Source organism: Vidua macroura, chromosome 19, assembly GCF_024509145.1.
Source record: "Vidua macroura isolate BioBank_ID:100142 chromosome 19, ASM2450914v1, whole genome shotgun sequence".
NCBI classification, from domain to species: domain Eukaryota; kingdom Metazoa; phylum Chordata; class Aves; order Passeriformes; family Viduidae; genus Vidua; species Vidua macroura.
In genome coordinates, this window is record NC_071589.1 from 13116016 (window position 1) to 13141389 (window position 25374).

Below are 25374 nucleotides of genomic sequence, written 5' to 3' on the forward strand. Positions count from 1 at the left end.
GCATGCAGGTGATGTTACAGATGCACAGCATCAGCGGGCTCTTGCCTGAGGTGTGGATTGATGGGAGACTTGTCCTCAGACAGTGGGTGGCACGTGCTGAGCTGTCGTTATTTTGGTTCTCACGCTATCTTTTCCTCCTCCTTGGCAGATCTTCTGGATTTGGCTCCTGACTAGAGCTGACAGATGATGGAAACATTTCCCTGGCGATGTCTCTGGGGCGACTCCTCCGTCGAGCCTCTTCGAAAGCGTCCGACCTCCTGACCCTGACTCCCGGCGCCTCCTCCGTGCTCGATGGGGACATCATCTACTCCAAGAACAATGTCTGTGTCCACCCCCCTGAGCTGCTGCAGGGCGTCGGGGAGCACCATCCAGGTGATGGGGTGTTGCAGACGCTGCCCATTCTCTCTTTTTCTCTCTCCTGGGTGTTGCTTCAATCAAGTTCTACACCGTGGGCTCTAAGAAATGCAGAGGTGCCAGTGGGGGACAGGGCAAGGCAGTTCTGTGGAAGGCTCAGGAAAGCCATCCACGAGCTGATCCATCTTTAGCTCTTCTTTTAGTAGGAAGATTGGTGGTATTGCTCCTTTCTCTTCCGGTCCAGCATGGATTTACTGGTGTAGTTTTGTGCAGTCAGAAGTTGTCATGTGAGGACATAACTTCTGTTGCTCATTCATGTCCCTGAATTGTTCAGGAAATCCAAGTATCCTCTTGTAGCTGTCATTGCTGGAGTGGCCTCGGCAACCGCTGGTAAAGGGAAAATCCAAAAAGCCTGATTGAGGCTGCATGCACTGGAGTAAATGAGGATAAATCCTGCTCTGTCCTTTTATTCTCATCTGTTCCTGTGCTCTTTCATGTTCTCATCAAAGACCTGTGGCTCTTGGCTTAGCTTCACAAAATGAGTTATTCTCTGAACACTGACCCTTGCTTTCCTTTTGGTGTGGGTGTCTTCTTTTTCCATTGGCTTCCCATAAATACTGTAACCCTTTAGCTACACTAAGGTAAATATTCTTGAGAAATCAATGTTCAGCTGGCACTTGAAATTGTTTAACTAAGAAACAGTAGAACTTTTTCATGTGGGAACATATTTTACAATTTACTCTTGATTAGTAAATCTGTCCAGGAAGTCCAAGTATTTGCATGTCATTTCTGTGTTCAGTTAGGCCAGGGGAATTCAGACTATTCAAAAGCCAGATGCAGACTTGAAATGATTTGCAAATACTGAATAATGCTGAGCACTCCACGATTCCTTCGACAGAATTCTGTCCCGGTAAATTAAAGGGTTTGTTTTGCCCGTGTGTAGTGGTAGTGAAGCAGCAGGAATCACGGAATGGTTTGGGGTTGGGGGGGGGGACCTTAAAGATCATCTCCTGAAAAGGTAAAGGGAGGACCCTAAAGATCTTCCCTGCCATGGGCAGGAGCACCTTTCACCAAACCAGGCTGCTCAGAGCCCCACCCAGCTCGGCCTTGAACGTTTGCAGGGATGGAGAGATGGGGAAAGGGAAGTGTCAGGGTAATGCAGCTCCCTTGGAACGACTCCGTGTCACACCTGCTGCTCCTGTGCTCTCTCTCAGGCTACTTGTGCTTGTACCTGGAGAAGGACGAGCTGCTGGGAACCACGCTGATCCTGGCCTGGGTGCCCAACTCCCGCATCCAGCGGCAGGATGAGGAAGCCCTGCGCTACGTCACCCCCGAGAGCTCCCCGGTGCGCAAGGCGCCCCGAAAGCGCGGCCGCCACGCCCAGGCCTTGGGCGCCGGCCGGCCCGCGTCCCCCCCGGCGCAGAGAGGGGCGCTGGGCCTCGGGGGGGACGAGGTCCTCACCGTGTCCCAGCTCGTGAGGGACGGGGCCCCCTCCTCGGAAGGGGAGACGCTGCCGCAGAGCGGCGCCCGCCGGTCCCCGCAGCCGCCCCGCAGCGACTCAGGGACCCTGTCCACCGTCAGCTCCCAGGAGGAGCACAACAGGTCGGAGGGCACGGAGGAGGGCCTGGACTGCAGGGAGGACGAGGGCTCCTTGGAGCTGTCTGCTGACGATGTGAGCAGGGACAGCACGTTTGACTCTGATTCTGATGCCTTCTCTTCCCCCTTCTGCCTCTCTCCCATCAGTGAAGCCCTGGGGAAAAGCAGCAGTTCCGTGTTCATGGACAGTGAAAGCAGGTGAGTGCAGCCTTTCTCTGCTTTCTGGGTGATGGGTGCTGAGCTTGGAGGTGCTGAAGGAAGTTGAGAAACTTCACAGTGGCGTTGAGCTCAATGCTCTGTCTTGCTTCAGACTCCTATGGAGTGTACAGGGAAGTGTCAGCCAGTTCTGCTTCTGCTTAGTGAACCCTGGCCCCAAACATCCAGGGCTGTGTATGTCCTTTCAGGTGAACAGTCTTGAGCCCTGGAAGCAGCAGTGCTAAATTAAACGGGTCCTTTGTTGGGCTAATTGGCTCTGCTGAGGTTCTGAGCTCGCTGCTTCTCGTGCAGAGCCACATCAAAGGGCCCTGCTGACTTCCTGAGCCGTGGGCACACCTCCAGGCCCTGTGTTGACACGAAACCTGCGTGTGGGAGCTTGTTTTGCTGTTCAGAACGTGGTCCCACTTCAGACAGATAAATATTAATTCTTGCATGTCTAACCTGGGTATTTCAGTGCTTCCCAGTGTCACCTGCAGTAAACTCCACAGAGGGAAAGAGGGCACCTTGGCAAGGGAATAGCGAGCAGGAGGGCACCTGTGCAACTCCCTGTTCCCATACCCAGTGGTTCTGACTTTCTGGGCCCTGCCCTGTTGGCGTGTTACTCATTCCCATCTCAGGGAGGATGGATGTGCTGCATTCCTGAAGCACCATGGTGCTGATTTTTAGGCTACAACTCAACTTTGAAACTACACCTGAACTGAGGAGAAATGAGTTCTCCTTTGTGCATGTCAGCAGTGCACAGACTGCACTGATGGTTGAAGAGATTTTGCCTCTATTTTGTGGGCTAATCTGAAGCCCAGAGAATGCCAGTAAGAACGAGGTTTGTGAGGAAATATTCTAATGGATTCAATTCTCTCTGGGTATTTTAAAACCCTTCTGTGAGGTGATGTCAGACTTTGTATCAGCTTTGCATTAGGCATCTGCCCAGGGTTTGCTGGGCTTGAGCTCTGCAGCACCTGTGCAGTGGGGTGAGTGGTGACTGTCCCATCCCATCCCATCCCAAGAAATAAAGTCCAGCCTTTGCCAGGTCAGTGGCTGAGAGGAACACCAATGACCACGAGGGCAATGTGCATCTTCAGTCCTTGTGGAGAGACTGTGCAGCTCAGGGCTCAAGAATGTGTTTTATTACCCCGCTGTAGTGGTGGGAAGCGGGAAGAGCGAGGAGACAGGTTTGGAATAACATCCTGGCTGCTGAACACCAGGAGGCTGAGCTCATCCTGGGGAAGCCCCAGTGCTGGCCTGGGCCACAGCCCACGTGCTGTCCCAGGAATGCTGTGGGCTTGGATTGCTCCCGCAAGGAGCTGCTGCAGGAGGGTCCCAGGCAGCGTCCAGTGAGTCAGGAGTGTTGTGGTTTAACTGTGCTGCAGCACTTATGCTCTGTGCTGCAAATAGTGTCAGGGAAGGAAGGAAATGTGGTTTATTGCATCTTCTCTGCCTTGTCTGTGAATTCCTGTGGCATTTCCCTGCCCTCTGCCGGCTTTTCCTCACTGCTGCTGGAGCCCAGACAGCTCCAGCCAGGCAGAGCCGGCTCTGCACACACAGCTCAGGGGCCTGCTTGCTTCTGCTTTTTCCCTTCTTTTTTAACTCCTGTGGTGCCAGTCTGAAGCGTCACACAGTGCACGTGACACTCATAATTGGCAGCAGATAATAAAACAGAGCTTTTGTTGTTTGGGACTTTTGACTTGAAAGGGTTTTGTCCAGTGTGTGCGTTTCTCGTGCCAATTTGTTCTTCCCCATTGAGCCGCCTTCCATGGAATCTGCAGGATCTTACAAGCTGTTGAGTGGGAGATTTTGCATAGAATCCCTTGCAAAAATCTGGTCAAAAAGCATCTCGTATTTCCTGCTTTCATCTCAGCATTCTGGGGGACAGGAGATGCTGTTTCAGAAGTCACTACAAACATGGGAACAGCTTCCTTGTTTCTTAAGGGTTTGTTTTGGTTTGGGTTTTTCTGCTGGCTGCTTCGCCTCTGAGCCAGAACTGGAGTGGGAACAAAGTTTGTGCTGCTGGCAGATTGTTTGAGCTCTCTTCCCTCCTCACCTCCCAGTCACCACCTCCTCTCTGCCAGGAGGAATGACTGTTTCTGGTTGTTTCCCTCTGCGCTGGGGAGCTGCTGCAAAGGCAGCTCTGCTCTTCCCTGTGGTTGTTGCAGAAGCTGGAGGAATATGTTGCATTTCAGTCCAGCCAGCTTCCTGTGTGATTAGATATCCTCAGAAATGGAGAAACTGGTCACTGGGGAAGAATTGGGATGTACAGGTACACCTGGATCAGATGAGATCAGGGGCTCGGCGAGCTGCTTGACAGAATTCGTGTGTGACCAGGAGTCACGAGTCCCATCTGCCTCTTGGAGTGTCCCTGAGGAGGTGGCCTGGCCACCTGGGCATGAGGGAGCCACAAGCACTGCGGTGTGTGCAGGACAAGGGCAGGGAGGAGGGAGGGAGGTGGGCTGGGGAGCCCTGGGGTTGCACAACGAGTAAGGCAGTTGCAAGTCACCGACTCGCCTGGTAGAACATAAGGAAATAAAAACGTATCCATTGTTTTTTTTGGTTTTTTTTTTCCTCTTTGCTTCTCAGTTTGACAGGATGCCAGGGGTCCCACGCAGCGCTCGATGCATCCTCCTCCCATTTACACAATTCCTTGGGCTGGGAGCAATGGGAGTGTCCCAGCAGCAGCATGCACACTCCTGCTTCTCTCTTTAGACCAGCCTGGCACGCTGCTGCAGGGTGAGCTCATCCTTAAGGAAAGGTGGCCTTACTCTCCTGGGGTTTGTGTCCTTCTTAACTTTGGGGACCCCTTAGTGCTCCCAGCACGTGGTTCCTGCAGGAGGCAGCTGGTGTGGGGAATGCCTGCACAGATGGCAGCTTTGCCAGGGTCTGTGCTTCTGTGGAAAAGGAGGGACTGTGGAAATAAAATCATTCCGTTCTGCCCCTTCCCTCCCCTGTCCCCGTTGTTTGTTGGCTGTCAGGAAATGTTTGCCTTGTGGCCTGAAGGACACGAGTTCAGGGCAGCTGCTCGCTGTGCCCAGCTCTGGCTTGCTGCTGCCTTGGGAAATTCCTCTGCTTCCATTTTCCCCAGCAGTAAATTGAAACTAAAAGGCTTTTGTTACATCCAGGCAAGCAAACATCTGACACTTCTGTAATGTCCATCCTCTGATGCCGCTGGCGTTATTGAACTGACCATGACATCAGATCTATACAGTTGGTTGTGGAAGCACTTAGTGCTCTGTGAGTGGGGTTTGGTTTGGGGTGGGGTTTGTGCTGTGCCAGAGTGATCCCTGGATAACAGGAGCTTTCATGGGTGCTCAGGAGGCTTTTCACTTCTCAGCTGTGATTGCTGATACCTGACAAGCACCACAGCAATGCCAAAGAAGAGATACAAACACTGGCGTTGGTTCCTTCACCCACTTCACCTTGGGATGTTGGCCAATACAGTCAAAATTTGGCCTGAGGGGCCTCAGTGTTGGAATTGTATGAGTGGAGCTTGGGGCAACATCTGGCCAGAGGCTGGAGCTCCAGGAGCAGCCTCACAGGTGCTGGGACAGAGGCCAGCAGTGCTGCCACAGCTCAGGCTGGGAAGGACGAGCAGAAGCGACGTGGTCAAGGTGGAATCAATGCAGGAAGGAAACGTCCTTCATGAGACATCGATGGCTTTAGCAGCCAGTAATAAAAGGAACGAAACGCTGTCACCGTGGAGCTGGATGATGGCGAGCTCTCGTGTTCTTCAGCAGACATGAATTCACGTGGCAGATCGATCACAGACAGCCCAGGCAAAGCTCACAGCACAGGGAAAAACTCCTTTGGCGTCGCAGCTGATGCAATTTTTACGGCTGTGTTGCACATCCTGTTGTTAAGCCGCTTCCCCAGGAGCTCATCAGTAAATGAGCTGCTCCAGGAGCCGGTGGGAGCAGCGCAGGCATTGCATCATCTTGTTTTGGCAGCTCACCTGAAGGGCTGAGAGCCGTTCCGACCTCTGCAGCAAAAACAGGAGACAAAATTATAAGGGAAATGAGCTGAAATTAGAGTGAACTGGCAGGGGCTCTGGAGTCATCAAGAGATTGGGAATTCATCGCTGTTGTAACAGAAGTGATTATATTGGAACCAGGGGAATTGGTCACAGACTTTAAAATCTCCTGTAACTTCTTGCAGCATCTCAGTTTTGAATTATTTCAGTCCTGGGGAGGAGCGAGGGGGGTACCTGGTCCAGGTTTCAATTCCCCAGGACTTGCCTCAACTGGTGCCACTTATGATGTAAGACAGCAAAGCTCCTAATTCCATTTGTACCCAAATCCATGCCTGGGAAAAAACATCCACAAGTCCTTATTCCATCAGAAGGATAGTGTCTCTTCTGTTTGTGTTGTGGGGTCAGTGTAAGCTTCCCTAAGGCAGGGGTGGTCTGTGTGGAGCTGGGCACTGGGAAGGGGAGCTGGCCTGAGCCATCAGCAGCACTGTGTAATCAATTAAAGTTGTTCCCGGCTGCAAAGCTGAGAAGGTTGGACAGATCCAAGAGATTGCAGAGGCATACGGCTCTATCCTGCTTTATATAAATATTTGAACAGCAAGAACATTAATTATGGCAGGTTTGTTTCTTCCCTCTGTTGGGTTGCTGCCAGATTTCGTTGGAAGAAAATAATGACAGCTAACTTGGGATCGGGAATTGCGGCTGAGGGGGTCCGTGGAGCTCTTTATTTGGGATGTTGGGAGGGACATCCCAGGGCTGGCAGCGGGAGCGAGGAGGGGACACGGAGGGTGCCCTCTGTCCCCGGGGCTCTGGGGCAGCGGGCGTTGTTCAGGTGTGCTCAGGACACTGGGGAAGGCCTGAACCCCTGCTGCGGACACAGCTCCGTGGGCAGGGCCGTGGTGCCTTTCTGTGGGGCCGTGGAGTGTGGCTGCCGTGGCTTTTTTTGTGGCCCGTGACCGTGGGTCGCTGCCATGGCCGCTGCCCGTGACCCATGGCCATGGCCTGACCAGTGCCCGCGGCCATGACCGCGGCCGGTGCCTGTGCCCGTGCCCGTGGTCGATGCCCGTGCCCGTTGTCCATGACAGTGCCCGTGCCCATGGCCATTGTCCGTGCCCGTGACCCTGCCCGTTGTCTGTGCCCATGTCTGTGCCCGTGCCCATTGTCCATTGTCTGTGCCCGTTGTCCGTGACCATGCCCGTGCCCATTGGCTATGCCCGTGCCCATTGTCCGTACCTATTTCCGTGCCCATGCCCATTTCCGTGCCCGTTTCCGTGCTTGTTGTCCATGCCCGTGCCTGTGCCCGTGTCCGTGTCCGTGCCCGTGCCCGTGTCCGTGTCTGTGTCCGTGCCCGTGCCCATTGCCCATGTCCGTGCCCGTTGCCCATTGCCCATGTCCGTGCCCGTTGCCCGTGCCCGTGTCCGTGCCCGTTGTCCATGTCCGTGCCCATGCCCATTGTCCATGCCCGTTTCCGTGCCCATGCCCGTTGCCCGTGCCCGTTTCCGTGCCCGTTTCCGTGTCCGTGCCCGTGTCCGTGTCTGTGTCCGTGCCCGTGCCCGTGCCCATTGCCCATGTCCGTGCCTGTTGCCCGTGCCCGTGTCCGTGTCCGTGCCCATTGTCCATGTCCGTGCCCATGCCCATTGTCCATGCCCGTTTCCGTGCCCATGCCCGTTGCCCGTGCCCGTTGCCCGTGTCCGTGCCCGTGTCCGTGCCCGTTTCCGTGTCCGTGCCCGTGTCCGTGCCCGTGCCCGTGTCCATGCCCGTGCCCATTGCCCATGTCCGTGCCCGTTTCCGTGTCCGTGCCCGTGTCCGTGCCCGTGCCCGTGTCCATGCCCGTGCCCATTGCCCATGTCCGTGCCCGTTTCCGTGCCCGTGTCCGTGCCCATTTCCGTGCCCGTGCCCGTTTCCGTACCCGTTTCCGTGCCCGTGTCCGTGCCCATTTCCGTGCCCGTGCCCGTTTCCGTACCCGTTTCCGTGCCCGTGTCCGTGCCCGTTTCCGTGCCCGTGTCCGTGCCCGTTTCTGTGCCCGTGCCCGTTTCTGTGCCCGTTGCCCGTTTCCGTGCCCGTGCCCGTGCCCGTTTCCGTGCCCGTGTCCGTGTCCCGATGCGGGGCCAGGGCCGGTCGGTGGCGCGGCGGGGCCGCCAGGGGGCGCGCTGTGCCCAGCGGTGCCCCCCGGGACCCCCGGTCCTGCCCCCCCCCCTCCCCTCAGCGCGGCCGAGGCGGGAGATCCCGGGGCCGTGCGACATTAAAGGGACATTAAACCCCGTCCAGGGCCACCGCTGCCGTGGCAGGGACACCTCCCACTGTGCCAGGCTGCTCCCAGCCCTGTCCAGCCTGGCCTTGGGCACTGCCAGGGATCCAGGGGCGGCCGCAGCTGCTCTGGGCACGCTGTGCCAGGGCCTGCCCACCCTGCCAGGGAAGGATTTCTTCCTAATATCTGATCTAAATCTACCATCAGTTTGAAGCCATTCCCTCCGTCCTGGCACTCCAGCCCTTGGAAATTGTCTCTCTCCACGTTTTTTGTCAGCTCCTTCAGGCCCTGCAAGGCCGCCCTGAGGTCACCCCAAAGCTTCTCCTGCCCAGGCGAGCAATGCCAGCCGTGCCAGCCTTTCCTGCCAGCAGAGCTGCTCCATCCTCTGCTCCTCCTGGAGCCTCCTCTGGGCTCTGCAGCAGCTCCAGCTCCTGCCTGAGCTGGGGCAGCTCTGCAGGTGGGCTCTCACCTGAGGGGCAGAGGGGACAATCCCTGTCCCTGCTGCCCACGCTGGGGCTCAGCCCAGGCTCAGGGGGGTTCTGGTGCCAGCACACACGGCCGGGGCATGACCAGCCCTCGCCCACCAGCACCCCCCTGTCCTTCTCCCCAGGGCTGCTTTCACCTTTTCCCTGGATATTCTTGCATTTCTTCTGTTATTTATTTATACAATCGCAACGCCCAGAAATCTGAATGGAGAGCAGAGATAAATGGCACTGGCAGGTGTCCACAGCTTTGTGAGGGAAGAATTGCGTTAAGTTGAATCAAAATAAAGAGCTTGTCCCCTCCAAAGCACCACAGTATATGCAAATAAATCTGCACGGCCTCTGTCTCCTTGGCTCGGGCCTCGCAATTATCCCAGCATTAGGCATTTACAATAACTCTGGAACATGCTTTTAGGCAGCGCTCCTCTTTCCTCTCCCTTTTCTGCTACTTGAAGCAAGCTCTTCCCTTGGGAAATCCGCATTGTCTTGTGGAAACAGTGAAATCCTCCCTGGGTGGTGCTGGCTCAGCTCACGCTGGGGCAGCAGCAGAGTCCGGGCAGTTGGTTAACTTCGCCACTAAAATGTCCCCCTGAAATTCCCAGTTCACTGCTGAGAGCCAGGAATATAAGAACAAAGGTAACCGGCAGGTCTTTCAAGGGAGCAGCGGTTTGAAGGCTTGATTATAATTAGCATAATTAGGGGAGAATTTTATTTTTGCATGGATTGAACTGAAAGGAAAAAAAGCAAAATAATCCATTGATTTTAAAAATAAAATAAACATGGGGAAGAAAGGTCTCCTTCTCCAGACTGGAATGGGCTGAAAAGCAAACATTCTTTTTCGGGCTTTGCTGAGAAATCACTTTTTCCATCTAAGGAATTTTTTTTTTTTTTTTTAAGTGTTGCATTTCGATTGATTTATTAATGAGTGTAAGCCCAGGCATGAGGTGCCCCTTCTCTGTAGGGATTGTAAAAATCCAACACTGAGCTTCTGGAACATTTTCCTCCCTTGAAGCGAAGGTAACATTTGCATCCTTGAGCAGTGTCCGCTCGGCTCTAAGTGATTTGTTGTGTTTGGCTGCTCGGAGCTGTGTGAATTTTATTCCTAAGCATCAAACCGCTCATTCTGCCCCTTCTCTCTCCCTGCAACAAGAACCCACAGAGGAAAAGAGAAAAACCTTTACCTGAGCAGCTACACCTGTGTGGAAGTGATTGTGAAAGCAGATTGCTTGTCGCCTAGCTGGAGCTAGATGCGTACCACATTCCAGATTTTGGGGAAGAGAGATTAAAACACCCATTGCTTCACTACAAACTTCTGCTTATTTTTTTGCCTTTTCCATTTACATTCAAAATAATTAGCTCAAGAACTCTGGGGTTTGTTTTGTTTTCCTTTTGCTTTAACTCCAGCGCTGGGGGGACCCTTCGGAGGCCGCGGGGCCGTTTCCCTGATGCCCCCTTGCTGGCTGGAATGGCTCAGCTTCCTCCACGGCCTCGAGGGCTTGGAAAGATGAGTGAGGAGCAGCAAAGCCCCCGGTGTGGTGAGGCTTTCACCCCTCTGGGGCACGGGGCAGGGTGGTGGGTCCCCCCCGGCCGCCGCCGTCACCAACGCCCGGGATGGAGATCCGTGTTCCACCTGTGCCAGGTGGCCGGGAAGCTCTGGGGAGGCGGGCAGGGTGCTGGGAACACGGACTGCAAGAGCCCCCATAAAGCAGAACAAATCGGTTTGATCTTTATTTCTCAAGGACAAACCAATTACGCCCGTCAGAAGGCAAAGCTGCATAATCGGGTTTCCACGAGTCCCTCGCCGTGTTGCAGCGGTTTATTTGTCAGGCTGGCGTTGGCAGAGCTGTTGTTAATTCCCAGCCCGTCCCTGACGGTGAACTTGCTGTTTCAGCCCAAGGTCAGAGGGTGCCTGAGGAGTCCCTGAACAAGGCTCTGGCCGCGGACCCTCTGCTCGCTGCGAGGGGACTTTTGAGATGTAAACAGCCTGCTCCTTGGGTGTTGTTAATAACAGCAGTGCGAGGAGTGACTGACAACAATGCGCTGACTTGGACAAGCGCTTGGATCTGCTTTCCGGTGCCCTGCTTGAAAAGGATACAATTATTTTTCGTAACTGTTTATTTTCCCTCTACAACAAGCTAAGCGAAGCAAGTTTGTCAGAGGCAGAGTGCTCCTAATTTGGTCTCCAGTGACCTCTGCCGCCGTGATTGGCAGCCCGGTGTCAGGGAGGAACTTGTGCCTGTGAGATAGAAATGAGCAGAACAAATGCCGTAGGACAGCTTGGGTTCCCCGGGGGACACGGGCTCAAAAAGGTGAAAGAAGTGCAATTACAGGAGGTTTTCAGTGCAGAAAGTTAATTAGCTACTAAATAGCATTTAGTGCAGTTCAACGTGGGGAAATTTATGTTTTGAAAGCAAACAGATCAATGGAAAGCTCTTGGAAAGTCCACGTTGACATCCGTGTACTTTGTACTGTAACTGCCCGAGTCGTTTTTCCCAGGTTTCCCCAACAAATAGGAGGAATTGTTAGAACATGTTTGCAGATGTATAGAAATGCTTCCACATGAGGATGCTTTGACATTTAATTTTAGAAATCCTGGCTAGGCTCTCTAAATCCAGCTCTCTAATACCTTGTTCCCCTGGTCACCGTGGTCAGTGGAAATCGATTCTGCTCGGGTTCTCTGAGGCACAGAAACTTCAAGTTCCAAATGTTTTCAGCCAAAGGGTGGCTTTAACACAGTTCCTGACCCGGTTTCTCCTCTGTGCTGCTCAGATGTGACAGCAGCGTTTCCCTGTCCGTAGCTGGCTCTGTGGGAAGCTGGTGCTGTCCTGCGAGTGTCCTTCCAGCCCTGCTCTGCAGAGCGAGCAGAGACATCTCAGCATCTCTTTTTTAATCCTAACTTACCAATCTGGTTTCCTTTGCATGCCTTTTGTGTCACTGAGTTCAGCACGTTTCGGTCTATAATATATGTATATTGTCAAGGACACTTTTTTTTATCAGAACAATGGATTTGGGTTCCAGATACTCAATATTACCTTACTCTGTACAGCCACTGCACTAAATTTTTAGGCATTTCAGGATAGCTTTGAACTTTTATTGGCGGATTATTTGTTTGAAGCTGTCTTAGCAGCTGATGCTGCCAGGAGCTGTTTCACCTTGCTGGGAAGAAGAGGAACCCAGAAGGTCAGTGCCTGTGGGGAATAGTGGAGAAACAGAGAAATGCTAACCCCCGGGGAGGAGAAGGGGCATGTAATTCCCATTACATGGATGCTCATACATTATGATGATACTCATTGTCTGTAAATGATGGTCCCAAGCCGGCCTGCAGGAATGCTGTGGGAGCTGTTATTAGTGACAGCGTGCGTTAGCGCCGGGCTGATGGAGAGCCAGCTCCAGCAGCAGGGCTTGGCTCTGGCAGGAGGCTCGCTGGGAATCAGGTGGTGCACGCTGACAGCTTGGGTGACTGCCACATCATGGCTGCAGCCTTCAGCCCCTTTCTCTCTCGTAATTATATTTGTCACATCACATCGTAAAATGACTTATTAGGTCTTTGTTGCTGAAATTGGCTTCCCAGGTAATCAGGGCAGGTCTCTGGAACAGAAATAATAATTGGGTTTAGCTCTCCCTGTGCCGTAGGTGTGTTCCAGGGCTTTGGAACAGGGAGTTGGGTCCCATGGCTGCAGGTTGAGTCTCACCTGCAGTGTCTGAGCTCCTCAGCGGGGCGTGCGAGAGGTCCCTTGGGGTGGGAGGGGGATGGTGGCTCCTTGGGGCTACAGAGGCTCCAGGAATGTGGATATGGTTGGCTGCTGTAGTTGATTGTTGAGTGGAGAAAATATATCAGCCCCTGTTCTTGCTCCCCAGCAGGAATGGGATGTGTTTTGGGCGGTGGGACTTGGCTGAGGGCAAAAGGCTGAAGTGGAATCACAGAATCACAGAATCCTTTGGGCTGGAAAAGCCCTCTGAGATCATCAAGTCAAGTCATTCCCCCAGCACTGCCAGGGCCACCACTGACCCATGTCCCCAAGTGCCACATCCACGTGGCTGCTAAATCCCTCCAGGGGTGGGGACTGCACCACTGCCCTGGGTGGCCTGTTCCAGTGTCTGACAGCCCTTTCCATGAAGAATTTTTCCCCAGTATCCAACCTGACCCTCCCCTGGCACAACTTGAGGCTGTTTCCTCCTGTCCTGTCCCTTGCTCCCTTGGAGCAGAGCCCGACCCCTGGCTGGCTCCACTCTTGTCAGGGAGTGAGGAGGTCCCCCCTGAGCCTCCTTTTCTCCAGGCTGAGCCCCTTTCCAGCTCCCTCAGCCACTCCTGGTGCTCCAGCCCCTTCCCCAGCTCCCTTCCCTTCCCTGGACACACTCCAGCCCCTCCATGACCTTCTCAAACTGAACACATGAACATGGCCCGGAGTTCCCTGACCCAGGCTTTCTAATCCTCCTTGATTTTTTCCCTTTTATTCCCGTGGCCCAGTGCACTTGTTGTTTTGCTGATCAGTGCTGTGTATTAGCTGGTGCTCTGTTTTTCCTGGATCCCGCAACCCAAAGTCTCTCTGGAATGTTCCTCCAGCTATTTGCATTGCAGTGCTTCAGCTCCTGCTTTTATGGGGTGCTCTGGGATAAATTCCTCATCTAACAGATAGAATAGTCTGACAAACAATAAACTCTTCCCCTGCATTTGTCTGTCTTGAGTGCCTGGTTAGAGGACTCCCCAAACCCCACAAAATTAGCAGAGATCATACTGCTTGTTGTCACTGACCTACAGAATTATCTCAGTATTAAAATTTTATTTTAAAGTAATCCAGAGATTAGAGCATTTTCAATTTTTCTTTTCGATCAATATGTACAGGAAAAAGCCATTTCAGACACAGTGAGGGTTTTTTCCGAATTTCCCCGGTGACTCAGTGAGCACCAGCGCGAGGTGGCTCCGTCTCTGCTCTGTCCCCAGCGTGAATGTTTGTGTCCATTGTGCAGGGCAGGGAGGGCACAGGTGTCTCTTTCAGATTTCACCCTCTGCATCAGTGAGAGCATCGGAATTTCCCCGGGCTGGCCGGGCTCAGGCGCTCTGCTTACCCCTGGTGCTCCTTGCTGCCTGCCAGGGCTGAACCCAGTGACACGAGAGGCCTCCGTGCCTGCGGGATGCGTGTGCGAGCTTGTCGCCCGTGGCCGGATGGGAACTGTAAACATTTCTCTTGGAGAAGCATTTCCGGAGGTTCCCCCAGTGCCAGGACTGTGCCCGGGCTCTCCTGCCCGCGGGTCCCAGCTGGCTGCTGCTGCATCTGGGGCAGATTTGGGTTTTGGAGCACAGGGAACTGCAGCTGGAAATGCCGTGCTGCGCTGAGGAGCTGCGGAATGCCCGGCATCAAAGCCAGCTCTACTGGTAACTCATTTCTTGGCAGTTCTCTGGACATTTCTGCTGGTCATTTCAGATGATGTTCTTGAAGAACTGGCATGTGGACCTCTGTGACCAGGCCCTGCACGATCCTCACACCAACCCATCCTCCAGCCCTTTGCCACACTGACCAGCTCCTCTTTGCAAGAGTTTTAGAAAATGGGTTGCCTCTGCTTAATCTTTGAATTAGTTTGAGTCATCTCTTCCAGGAAAATCCTGTGTAACCAGCTGTGGCTGTTAAGAAGTGTTGCTCCATAAATACCAGCTGCTGCTAGCAGGCAGTCCAGCCCAAGTGTCTTGTACCAGGACTCTTGTTACATCTGTGTTAATGTTAGATACTCCATGTTTTAGAGAGTGTTACATTTCGCCACCTTATCAGAAAGTAATGCTTGATTTTTCATAAAGGCCAGTACAATCTTCATGGAAAAATTCCCAAGGCAGGGGATGGTGTACAGCTGTGCCTGTGGTCGAAGGTATCCTGGTGTCTAACCTGGGGTGAGGTTGGATGTGTGCTGTGATCCCTGTTGCCACATCCCTTCCGAGTCCTCATCCTCCGAACGGCCTGAACGTGAGTTCTGCTTTGCAGCTTTCCTTCCCAAAACTGGAGCAGCAGAACTTCCCAGAGAGCCACGAAGCTGCTCCTTCCGCTGGAGTCACCCAGCCTTGCTCTCCTCCAGCCGGTGCCGCAGGAGCAGGAGGGTTCTGGGGGACCAGAGTCACACACTGGAGCGGGGCTGGGGTGGAAATGCACCCCGCAGGCTGGGCTGGCCAGAGCCCTGTCCCCGGAGCCCTGGGACCCTGGCAGTGCTGCCCAGGAGGCCGCTCCCTGTGGAAGAGGCCCTGGAGCCCGGCGCGGGAGGCACACGGATGTGAAGTGCATGCTGAGTGTGTGATTTCCAGCCTCCAGTGCCCACATTGTTGGATAAGAGGATTAGAAAACACCACATAAAGTGGCCTTGCAGGGGGCTGCTTTGTACCTGCTCCGGGCCTTGTCTGGCAAACCCCGATTTCACAGCAGAGCCCATTCAGAGCCTGCGCCGAGATTGTTCACGTGCATTGGCCTTTTTACGAGCCAAGGGGTCACAGTTTCACATTCACCTAATTCCCAAAGCACTGATATTTCTTGTTTGGGATGGGGGCTGGTGGGGATATGGGGGCTTTTTGAGTCTGAACTCAGTTTGCATTTAAAGCTGGAGATCTGGGGTGGATTGGGAAAGGGTTGGGTTCACTTTCTCTACTTCATGGTGGATTGAAGAGCTCAGGTGTGATTTCCCACTCCTAAATCTCCCAATGGTCAAGACTGCAGGTGGAAACCATTTGTCTGGAGTTTATAGACATGAATCCAGGCTTGGCAGGTCTTCTTGCAGAAGTGTAATGAGAAACTCAAGTTCAGGGGAAACATCTTTGGATCTTACTGGTCAAAGAGGGAATTTCCCAGATGAGATCTCAGGTCCATGCTGCTGTTGGAATGTGGTCATTCCTCCTGTCCCCATCCTGGTGTGGAGTGGCTGAGCTGGACATTGAGGGCATTGCCTGAGCTGCTTCATTTTACCTTCTCAAAAGTTGGTGTTTTGAGGAATGGGTTTGGCTCTCCCCAGTTCTGCATGCAAGAACTTTAGGAAAAGGCCAAAGCCAGGGTGCTTTTTGGGACAGCAGGGATTAATTTAAATAAAAATAATTTAGTTGGTGAATGAATGCCAGTTTCAGAACTCTGACTAAAGGTTTTTAACATGGAGCATCTGTGACTGGTGCACATACCCACACAGCCTCCCACGGCTGACGGGGTTTGTGTCCCCACGCTCTGTCCGCAGGGACACGTGTGACAATCGCATGACCTGCTCCACCAGCTCTGCCTCCAGCCTGGACACCAGTGCCCAGTTCCAGGAGAACAATGGGCAAACGCAGAGCACCAGATGGGATGAACAGCAGAAGGTATTTGCCCTCGAGCAGGTGTGTGGTGTCTTCAGAGTAGACCTGGGACAAATGAGATCCCTTCGCCTTTTCTTCAGGTACTGCATCCTTGTGTGTGAGCTGTGTGTGAATTGTGTGAGCTGTGTGAATCATGTGAATTGTGTGTGAGCTGTGTGTGAGTTATATGAATTGTGTGAGCTGTGTGAATCATGTGAATCATGTGAATTGTGTGTGAGCTGTGTGTGAGCTGTGTGAGCTGTGTGAATCGTGGATTTTGTGTGAGCTGTGTGTGAGTTACATGAATTGTGTGAGCTGTGTGTGAGCTCTGCATGCTCCATGTTGGGGCTCTGGGCAGAGGTGATTTCTGCAATCCTACCTGGAAGCCTTTCCAGAACAATTGTCTCCAGGAAAGTGAGTGTCAGCCTTCCCAAGGAGAGCCTCTGAATTGCAGTTACGGAGTCAAAAGGATTTTATTTTTAGTAAAGCAAAGGTTGCTCTTAGCTGTCATACCACAAATGCTTCAAATAACCTGGGGATATGAAAAACATCTTTATCTATGGTACCTTTTCTTTTGCCTGCCCCTCAGCAGGCTCCTCTGGAGTCTTGCTGCTCTCAGCCTCTTCAGTTATCTTTCGAATTATTACAAAATTTATTTCAAATTATTGCAAAAACATTTTTACTCCCTCTTTTTGCTCTCACTCCCTGTTTCTTTGGACAGAGCTGTGTGTGAGCAAGTCTGCACATCCCTAGGAGCTGACTTTGTGTACTGCCTCAATGTTTCTGGGGCAGACTTCCTGCGGTTTTTTTCTCCAGGGAAGACAAATTTTAAATCCTTCATGTGAAGGAAGGGTAAAAATAGTGCTGTTACCAGGCACAAGTGGAGAAAATTGTCACTGTGACCATGTCATACAATCATAAAATGTCTCAGTTGAGGTGACCCGTAAGGATCAGTGAGTCCCAGGGATGCAAAGCTGCCCCTGTGCCCTGTTCTAAGGGGCAGCTTGGTGTTGCACTGTGTGTCTTGCTTGGTGCTGTCTCTCCCCGAGGCTCCAGGTCCCTGCTGGTCCCTCGTTGTGCTGGGTGGCCCCTGCAGGGTGCTCTCCATTGTTCCCACAGTGATGAGGCGTGTACCTGTGGGCAGCTGGTGGTGGCCAGCAGGGAGAGCCAGTACAAGATCTTCCATTTTCACCACGGCGGCCTGGATAAACTGTCCGAGGTGTTTCAGCAATGGAAGTACTGCACAGAGACCCATCTCAAGGACCAGGTACCTGAGTACATGTGTGCTGGAGAGGTGAGGCTTTGAGTTCATGTCACCAGGTCAGGCAGGAAGCTGCCAGATGCTGGCTGTTCAGGATGGAAATGCAAGCCAGACTCAAGGTTGTCTCTTGGACCTGTCTGTCCCCATCCATTCCTGTTCTACCTGTGGAATATGGGGGAAGATCATCCAGAAGATTCACTTAGTGATTTTGATGGACCTGACAGGTCAGCAGTGTCCTTTAGGCACAGAAGGTGTGTGGAAATCTGCAGAGATAGGTTGGAAATAGTGTCAGAGCCTTTCATCCATCTTGTGACGCATAACATTCCGTTTGGAGAATGTTTTGACAAGGCATCTTGCCACATTTTGTTCAATCTACATACAAATGTGATAAGAGCTCTTTAATTATCTGTTTAAGATATTGTATGTGCTTATTAGAAACAGTGATTTTTAAATTTCCATCCTTCCCACAGAGCCCCCCGCTGCTTTTCTTATTACGGTCGCATGGGCTCACTTTTTGCATTGAGCAACCTTTGATTTTTAAATTAAATGTCAGCTGCAGCCTTGCACTGGGATCCTGAGTGCCCTCAGAGAGCCTGGCAGCGCAGTTCCCCGCTCTCCTAACAGCAATCCCTTTGTATATGGCCAATCATATGTAATTTATTGCAGGCATTCCTGGCAGGGGCAAGTTTTGCTGTAAGCAGCATTAATTCAGTTTCAGGTCAGGGATAAGATTGGAGGAAGAATGGAAACTATTTTTTTTTTAAGATGAAGCCGTTTTCCAGTGGATTTTAATTATTCTAATCACTCTTGTTATTGTAATGGTTGGAATAAAAAAAAAAAAAAAAAAAAAAAAAAAACAACAAAAAAAAAACAGGAAAGCCTCCCCAAGTGCAGCTCCTCAGTGCTTAATCCTACATGAACCATGCAGAGGTTTCCCTGCTCTGGGTTTCACACTGTGCTGCTCTCCCTGGCTCCTGCTGCAGTTGTGGTTTTGTCCTGCCCCCTCAGCAGCTGGCAGATGAGAAAACCTGCATGCAGTTCTCCATCCGCCGGCCCAAGCTGCCCTCCTCGGAGACCCACCCCGAGGAGAACTCCTACCGGCGCCTGGACGTGTCAGCCTGGCTGCACCACCTCAACGAGGCCGGCCAGGTGGAGGAGGAGTACAGGCTGAGGAAGGTGAGGGGCTCTCCTGTGTTCTGTCCTGGAACTGCAGGAGCTGGGCTTTTGGGAGGATGGAGACCTGAGTGAAGCCTTGGCTGGAGATCTTGCTGTGGGACTGCATTCCCACCTGGACGTGTTCCTGTGTCACCTGCTCTAGGTGACCCTGCCTTGGAGAGGGGAGTTGGACTGGATATCCCCAGAGTCACTTCCAACCCTAACAATTGTGTGGCTCTGTGGTGGGGGAGCATTTCTCTGGCCGAGGAGCTGTCCCACTTCTGCTGCTTTGGAATCAACAAACCAAAGTGCCCAGTGCCTGCTGTGTTTGCAGAATGTGTGACCAAGTCACAGAGAGCACTGGAGATTGCTGGAAGAGCTGAGATGGTTGAAATAGCTGAGATTATGTGAACTGAGATTTTGTGAACTGAGATTTCATGAACAGAGACTGTACAAACTGAGATTGCTGTATGAAATAACAGGGCTGAGGGGAGCACTGGGCCCGGGCCCTGAGAGAGAAGTTTGCAGTGCAGTGCAGAGTCTCCAGGATTTGGGATTAAGCCGTGACATGAGAACGACACGTTAATCATAGAGCCTCTCCGGGGGTGGTTATTGACATTGAAATGAGCCTGATTTGTGTCTGGTCTGGGAATAGAGGGCCAGCACTTTCCCTCTAAACATGTGCAAATTACAGGAGCTTGAATCAAGGCGTCACTTGTCAGGAAAGGACTGCAGAGGCACCAAAGCACAGCAGCGGGCAGTTGCCTGTTGCTGGTTTTGGGAATGCTAAAACTGTACCAGCCATAACTTTTGCTCCTTCTTCCAGGCCATTTTCTTTGGTGGGATTGATATTTCCATCCGTGGGGAGGTGTGGCCCTTTCTGCTGCACTACTACAGCTACGAGTCCACCTCTGAAGAGAGAGAGGCACTGAGGCTGCAGAAGAGGAAAGAATACTTTGAGATCCAGGAGAAAAGGTAACAGACCATCATCATCCTCCTCTGCTCATCTTCCTTGGGCTGGATGTCACAGTGACACCTCAGTCTCTGCATCCTGTGCGTGAGGAGAGGCTGGAGTGGGAGGGATGGTGAAGGAGGTGCTGGGCACTGCTGAGGCTCTGGAGCCAACGCCACAGAGCTCAGACATTTCCTTACCTGAGCTCTTGGAACAGCCTCGTCAGAACCATGCAGGGAAACACCTCACAGGCAAGGCTCAGATTAGAACACCGAAGGTGAAATTGGGATCTTATATTTCTTTATGAATAAAAATAAGGGATGAGAAGGGTTATGTAATTCCAGAAGGTTGTTAATGCAAGGATTGTGTGTTGTTAAATGGAGGTGGGTACACTGAAGCTGGAGGGGCACAGCACTGTAAATAATCAGGAGACAATCAAACCAGAATGGTGAGCTCTGGTGTGCTGAGTTCCAAGGGGCAGTGGAGAATAGAGTCTGATGCTTCTGAAGTGTTTATTGCAGCAAACACATCGTGTCATCCTGTTTATAACCCAGGAGGCTCCTTCCAGTAATCCCTTGGGACAGGCAATGCACTGTTCTGGACAGACCTGCTGGTCTGTTTTTCAGGTGCTGAGGAAACCCGGTACAGGAGTAGTTTTTCTCTGCAAACTAAGACTGAAATGAGGCTTTTTGTTCATTGTGGCAATCACATCCCTCTCTTGGCAACCCTGTGCTGTTGCTGCGTGGTTTCCAGGCTGGCCATGACTCCAGATGAGCAGAAGGATTTCTGGCGCCAGGTGCAGTTCACGGTGGACAAGGATGTCGTGAGGACCGACCGCAGCAACCAGTTCTTCCGAGGGGAGGACAACCCAAATGTGGAGACCATGAGGTGAAGTGTCTGATTCCAGTGTCCTGAAAAACATGTCCTGCTCAATGTTGGCCAGCCCCCAGCCCAGGCTGCCTGGGAATGCTGCACAGCACCCACCTCTGCCACCACGGGATGCAGCAGCAAGGCCTTCCCCAGTGCTCCCACTGCTGCTGTAGTTCCCTTCTCAGCCCTATAACCCTGCTCCCATCCCCGAGCTTCCCTGCACACACAGGCACAGCAGAGGTGCTGTGGTGGGGCACTGGGCAGGTGCTTGGGTCTCTGGTTCTCCTCATGGCACAGAGGACAAGCACACCAGAGTCTGCTCCATGAGAGCGTGACTTGTAAAGGTGTGACTTCAAGAGAGTTTGGTTTCATCCAGCAGCATGGCTTGGAGTTTTATGGATGTGTTGGGCATCATCTCTCCTTTCCCATGGGCCCTTCATTTCTGTACTCTTAATCTTTTTAAATCCTCATTTTCTGTTTATATTTCGCTGTCTGTGAATGCCAAACCTTTTCCTGAAGTCTATGCCACAGAACTGGGGTTTGCAGCAGGGTTTCCCTGTCTGTGTTACAGCACCTCACATGAGGCCCTGTGTCTTTGTCCCTGAGATGAGTGCTGTCACCTGCCCTCACCTGTCCCCTCTGCATTTCTGTCTCTGCTCCAGGAGGATCTTGCTGAACTATGCAGTATTTAACCCAGCCATTGGATACTCCCAGGGCATGTCCGACCTGGTTGCCCCACTCCTGGCAGAGGTCCTGGATGAGTCGGATACTTTCTGGTGCTTTGTGGGGTTGATGCAGAACACGATCTTCATCAGCTCCCCCCGGGATGAGGACATGGAGAAGCAGCTGGTGAGGCTGAGTGCTGGGCTCCCTTCAGCCCTCTTGTGGCTTCTCCTCTCCCCAGTTCCTGGGCTGGGGGGGGTCAGCATGCCAAATCACACTCCAAAGCCACTACATCCTCGGGGTGATCCTTGGGGTCACCATGTGCAGGGCCCGGAGCTGGGCTTTGATGATCCTTGTGGATCAGTTCCAATTCAGGATATTCTATGATTCTGTGGAAACACCTGGTGGGTAGAATCGATCCTGGGCGACTGAGGCACTCCAGAGGCAGTTATATCTGTCCTTCTTGTGAAATGGCAGCTGAGAGAGAAGAGCTCTGCAGCTCCGGCTCCCCGGGGCGCTGAGGGCTGCCCGAGGCAGGGCCTCAGCCCAGGGCGTCTCTTGCAGCTGTACCTGCGCGAGCTGCTGCGGCTGATGCACCCCCGCTTCCACCAGCACCTGTGTGCCCTGGGCGAGGACGGGCTGCAGATGCTCTTCTGCCACCGCTGGATCCTGCTCTGCTTCAAGCGCGAGTTCGCGGAGGCCGAGGCGCTGCGCATGTGGGAAGCGTGCTGGGCTCACTACCAGGTGAGGCGGCTGCCAGGGCACGGCACGTCCCGGCTGAGTCCTCACCCTCGGCACCGAGGCTTTCCAGAAAGGCTCCTCACAGCAGAGTAGCCAAAATGAGTCGGGTCTGTGCCTATGGCAGAGGTTTGTCTGTGGAGCAGGAGGATGGAGCTCTCCTCCTTGGGGATGTCTGGGCTTCACAAGGAGGTGTTTCAGGAAATGCTGAACACCCGCTTCTGAAGTTCAGGCTTCTCTTACGCAGCTGGGAAATGTCTTCCCCAAAAATCTGCTCTGTGGTGCAAACAGTGGTGCAGACCTTGCTGCTGGGCTGTGAAGGAAAGAGGCTTTGGCCCAGCTGTTGTCCAGAAGCCACCAGTAACTCACATTCCCATCACTGGGCAGAACTGAAGGGAGCAAAATCTCTCACCAAGGACCCGCTTGTGGAGGGTGGGAGGTGAAGCCAGAGCTCTGCCTCCACCTGCTGTACAGCAGCCCCTGTGTTCCCATTGCAGACAGACTATTTCCACCTCTTCATCTGCGTGGCCATCGTGGTGATTTATGGGGACGACGTCATCGAGCAGCAGCTGGCCACTGACCAGATGCTGCTGCATTTCGGCAACCTGGCCATGCACATGAACGGGGAGCTCGTACTCAGGAAGGTAAATGCCCAGGTGCCCATGTGGGACAAGGTCCAGAGATGAGTCAGAGGATTCATTAAAACGGGGACTGCTGCTTCAGCTTTGCATCTCCTGTATCCCCGTGGCCGCCTGGGTGGGATGCTGCTGTTTGCCTGGAAACAAGATTTGCAGCAGGAGGAGGCAGTTGTTGAGTGCTTGGGAGGTGTCAGTGTGGTTGGGATCACCCTCGTTTGGATAACCTGCTCAGGGAAATGGAGACGGAGCTGTTGGTGCCACGGTGCCCGTTCCCTTTCAGCTGGCAGTGACTGTGGCCATGGCATGAGCTGTGGCAGCCCCTGTGGCCATGGCATGAGCTGTGGCAGCCCCTGTGGCCATGGGATGAGCTGTGGCAGCCCCTGTGGCCATGGGATGAGCTGTGGCAGCCCCTGTGACCATGGGATGAGCCATGGGGTGAGCTGTGGCAGCCCCTGTGGCCATGGGATGAGCTGTGGCGGCCCCTGTGGCCATGGGATGAGCTGTGGCAGCCCCTGTGGCCATGGCATGAGCTGTGGCAGCCCCTGTGGCCATGGCATGAGCTGTGGCGGCCCCTGTGGCCTGCCACTGTCCCCAGTGCCTCGGTAACCCTCAGGTGTTCAGCAGGACACACCTTTGCTGAAGCCCAGGCAGCCAAACAGGAGGATTGTGTGGGAGGCCACCTCAGCCCTCCGCGTTGGTCCCTGGCGAGGGATGACTGTTTTCCCTCTCTCCCTCCAGGCCAGGAGTCTGCTCTATCAGTTCCACCTGCTCCCCCGCATCCCCTGCAGCCTGCACGACCTCTGCAAGCTGTGTGGGACAGGCATGTGGGACAGCGGCTTCATCCCCGCTGTGGAGTGCTCTGGCCACCACCCGGAGTCCGAGAGCTGCCCGTACGGGGGGCTGGTGGAAGTGTCTTCTCCTAAACCAGGAAGTGAAGGCAAGAGAGGCCTGAAAACACGGGATGTCTTTGCCTTCCGAAAATAGCTGGGAGGAACAGGGTGCGACGGCGGAAGGGAAGGGCAGGAAGGATGTGCATAGGAAAAAATGTTAAAGAAAGAAATGGAGGAATAGCTTGTCAAGACTCCTGAGAAGACTGGAAGGTGTGGAATGGAAGAGGAATTCAGTTGCTCTGTAGGGGAAGTTCTGTTGCATGGGTCATGGAAGCTGAGAGAAAGGCATCGACCCAGAACTGTGTTTGGATTTGATTTTGTTAGAAACAAGCTTTTCTAGGTTTTAACAAGGACTTTTTATTCTGCCTCTGGGACTGGACTGGTGAGCAACCAGAACTTTCTTACTTGCTGGTGAGAAACGAGAGCACTCCGGGGAGCCAAGGCTGCCCAGAAGTGTTGGTGGGCAGGTGGCAGGAGCAGGGCCAAGGCCACTGTCCCCTCACCCAGAGCACACCCCTCTGCTTCAACCAAAACGTGCAGCTTTGTGGCTTCTTTTTAAAGCCACAAAAGCCATTTTAATTATAATCTGCCAAAAATAAAACTGCAGACCGTTGGGATTGCAGGGCAGGTGTCTGCTTTGTCAGCAAGGAGGGACTGGTCACCTCGAAGTCTTGTCTCTGGCCATTTCTGGTTTTGTAGGATACACTGGCTGGCATGATTTTTTTCTATTTTCATAGAAAATGGACTGCCCCAGGTCTCAGAGCACAGCTGCTCTCAGTCAGGGTATTTCACTGACATTGCCCAAAGTTTCCTTCTTCATGAGATACTGGGAAGGAATTCTTCCCTGTGAGGGTGGGGAGGCCCTGGCACAGAGAAGCTGGGGCTGCCCCTGGATCCCTGGCAGTGTCCAAGGCCAGGTTGGACAGGGCTTGGAGCAGCCTGGGATAGTGGAAGGTGGCCCTGCCCATGGCAGGGGATGGAATGGGATGAGCTCTAAGGTCCCTTCCAACCCAAACCATTCTGTGATTCTCTGACACTACAGCAAAGCTGTTTCTTTATGCTGACAGCTGCAGACTTTAATACTTTAGTCTGTTCTTTCCAGTATGTTTCCCATTGTGTTTCCTTTGGCTCTCCTCAATTACTGAATATTTACTGTCCTTGCCTGTCACTGCCACAGCCTGTGGCACATACACTCCGTGTGGGTTTTAGGCTCTTCAGTCAGTGCCAGGGGTGCTCCCTGTTCCACATCCCAAAGTGAAAATGAAACTTGCCTTCTTGCAGTGGTTTTTGCTGAGCTCTGTCTGATAAAGGTTTCCCTTGGGGTGTTTTTGAGAGGACAATGTTTCTCCCCGTGTCCGCTATGAATTTTGCCAGCCAGAAGTGGAGCTGGGGCCTTGAGCCCTTTTGCCAAAGGTTCTTACCAAACTCCGTGGCCTCCAAAGGCGTGTCCTGAGCCAGCGTTTGTGCCAAAGGGAGCCAGGGGAGCAGTTTCCTTGTGGGGGTGGAAAAGGAGCCGAGGTGGCAGGGGGCTGTGCCTCTGCAGCCTTCCCTGGCTGCCCTGCTCCCTCCACGCTGCTGTCCTGGGCAGGCTGACTCCCAGCCCTGCCTCTCAGGAGCGTCTCGGGCAGAGCTGGGTGGGTTCCTGCACCTGACAAGCACATTTCTCTCCAAATCCTTCTGCAAAGCCTCACCCACAGCCTGTCCTGGAGCCCCGTTCCTGCTGGGAAGGGAACCAGCCAAGAGCACGCGGCGTTCCCGCGTGGAAGGAGCCTTGACCCACCGAAGGCAGCGTGCCAAGGGCTGCCTGTTGAGTGGCAGAAGGACAGTTCAGCTCCCGATTTGTGTGCCTTCAGTCCAGAGGATGGAAACCTTCCCCTGGACGGGAGCAGCGGGGAAACCCGCTCGGAATGGCACAGCTCCGAATCGGCCCGGCTGCGGGGCACCGAGGCCGCAGGGGTGAGCTGGGCTTTGGCAAGGGACACCTCGTGTAAGGGCTGCTCTCCTCTGGGCAGGGAGTTCGTGGAGATTTATGTTTCAGTGATAATAAAAGTTGGTGTGAGGC

General features: G+C 53.3%; 1 protein-coding gene across 3 annotated transcripts in view; it reads left to right on the plus strand.

The window, feature by feature from the left end:
- TBC1D16 (TBC1 domain family member 16) overlaps positions 1 to 25374 on the plus strand; it is a 32621-nt gene extending 7247 nt beyond the window's left edge. The window contains exons 2-13 of one of the 3 annotated variants that reach the window (XM_053994564.1): positions 149 to 372; positions 1569 to 1956; positions 2098 to 2148; positions 16049 to 16246; positions 17265 to 17412; positions 18415 to 18582; positions 19388 to 19536; positions 20267 to 20401; positions 21046 to 21232; positions 21611 to 21790; positions 22282 to 22428; positions 23161 to 25374. In XM_053994564.1, coding sequence (XP_053850539.1) covers positions 207 to 372; positions 1569 to 1956; positions 2098 to 2148; positions 16049 to 16246; positions 17265 to 17412; positions 18415 to 18582; positions 19388 to 19536; positions 20267 to 20401; positions 21046 to 21232; positions 21611 to 21790; positions 22282 to 22428; positions 23161 to 23406 — 2163 coding nt within the window. In that variant the 5' untranslated portion in view covers positions 149 to 206 and the 3' untranslated portion in view covers positions 23407 to 25374. Of the gene's footprint in view, positions 1 to 148; positions 373 to 1568; positions 2149 to 16048; positions 16247 to 17264; positions 17413 to 18414; positions 18583 to 19387; positions 19537 to 20266; positions 20402 to 21045; positions 21233 to 21610; positions 21791 to 22281; positions 22429 to 23160 lie in introns of all 3 variants that reach the window. The other 2 variants (XM_053994562.1, XM_053994563.1) reach the window with 2 other exon arrangements.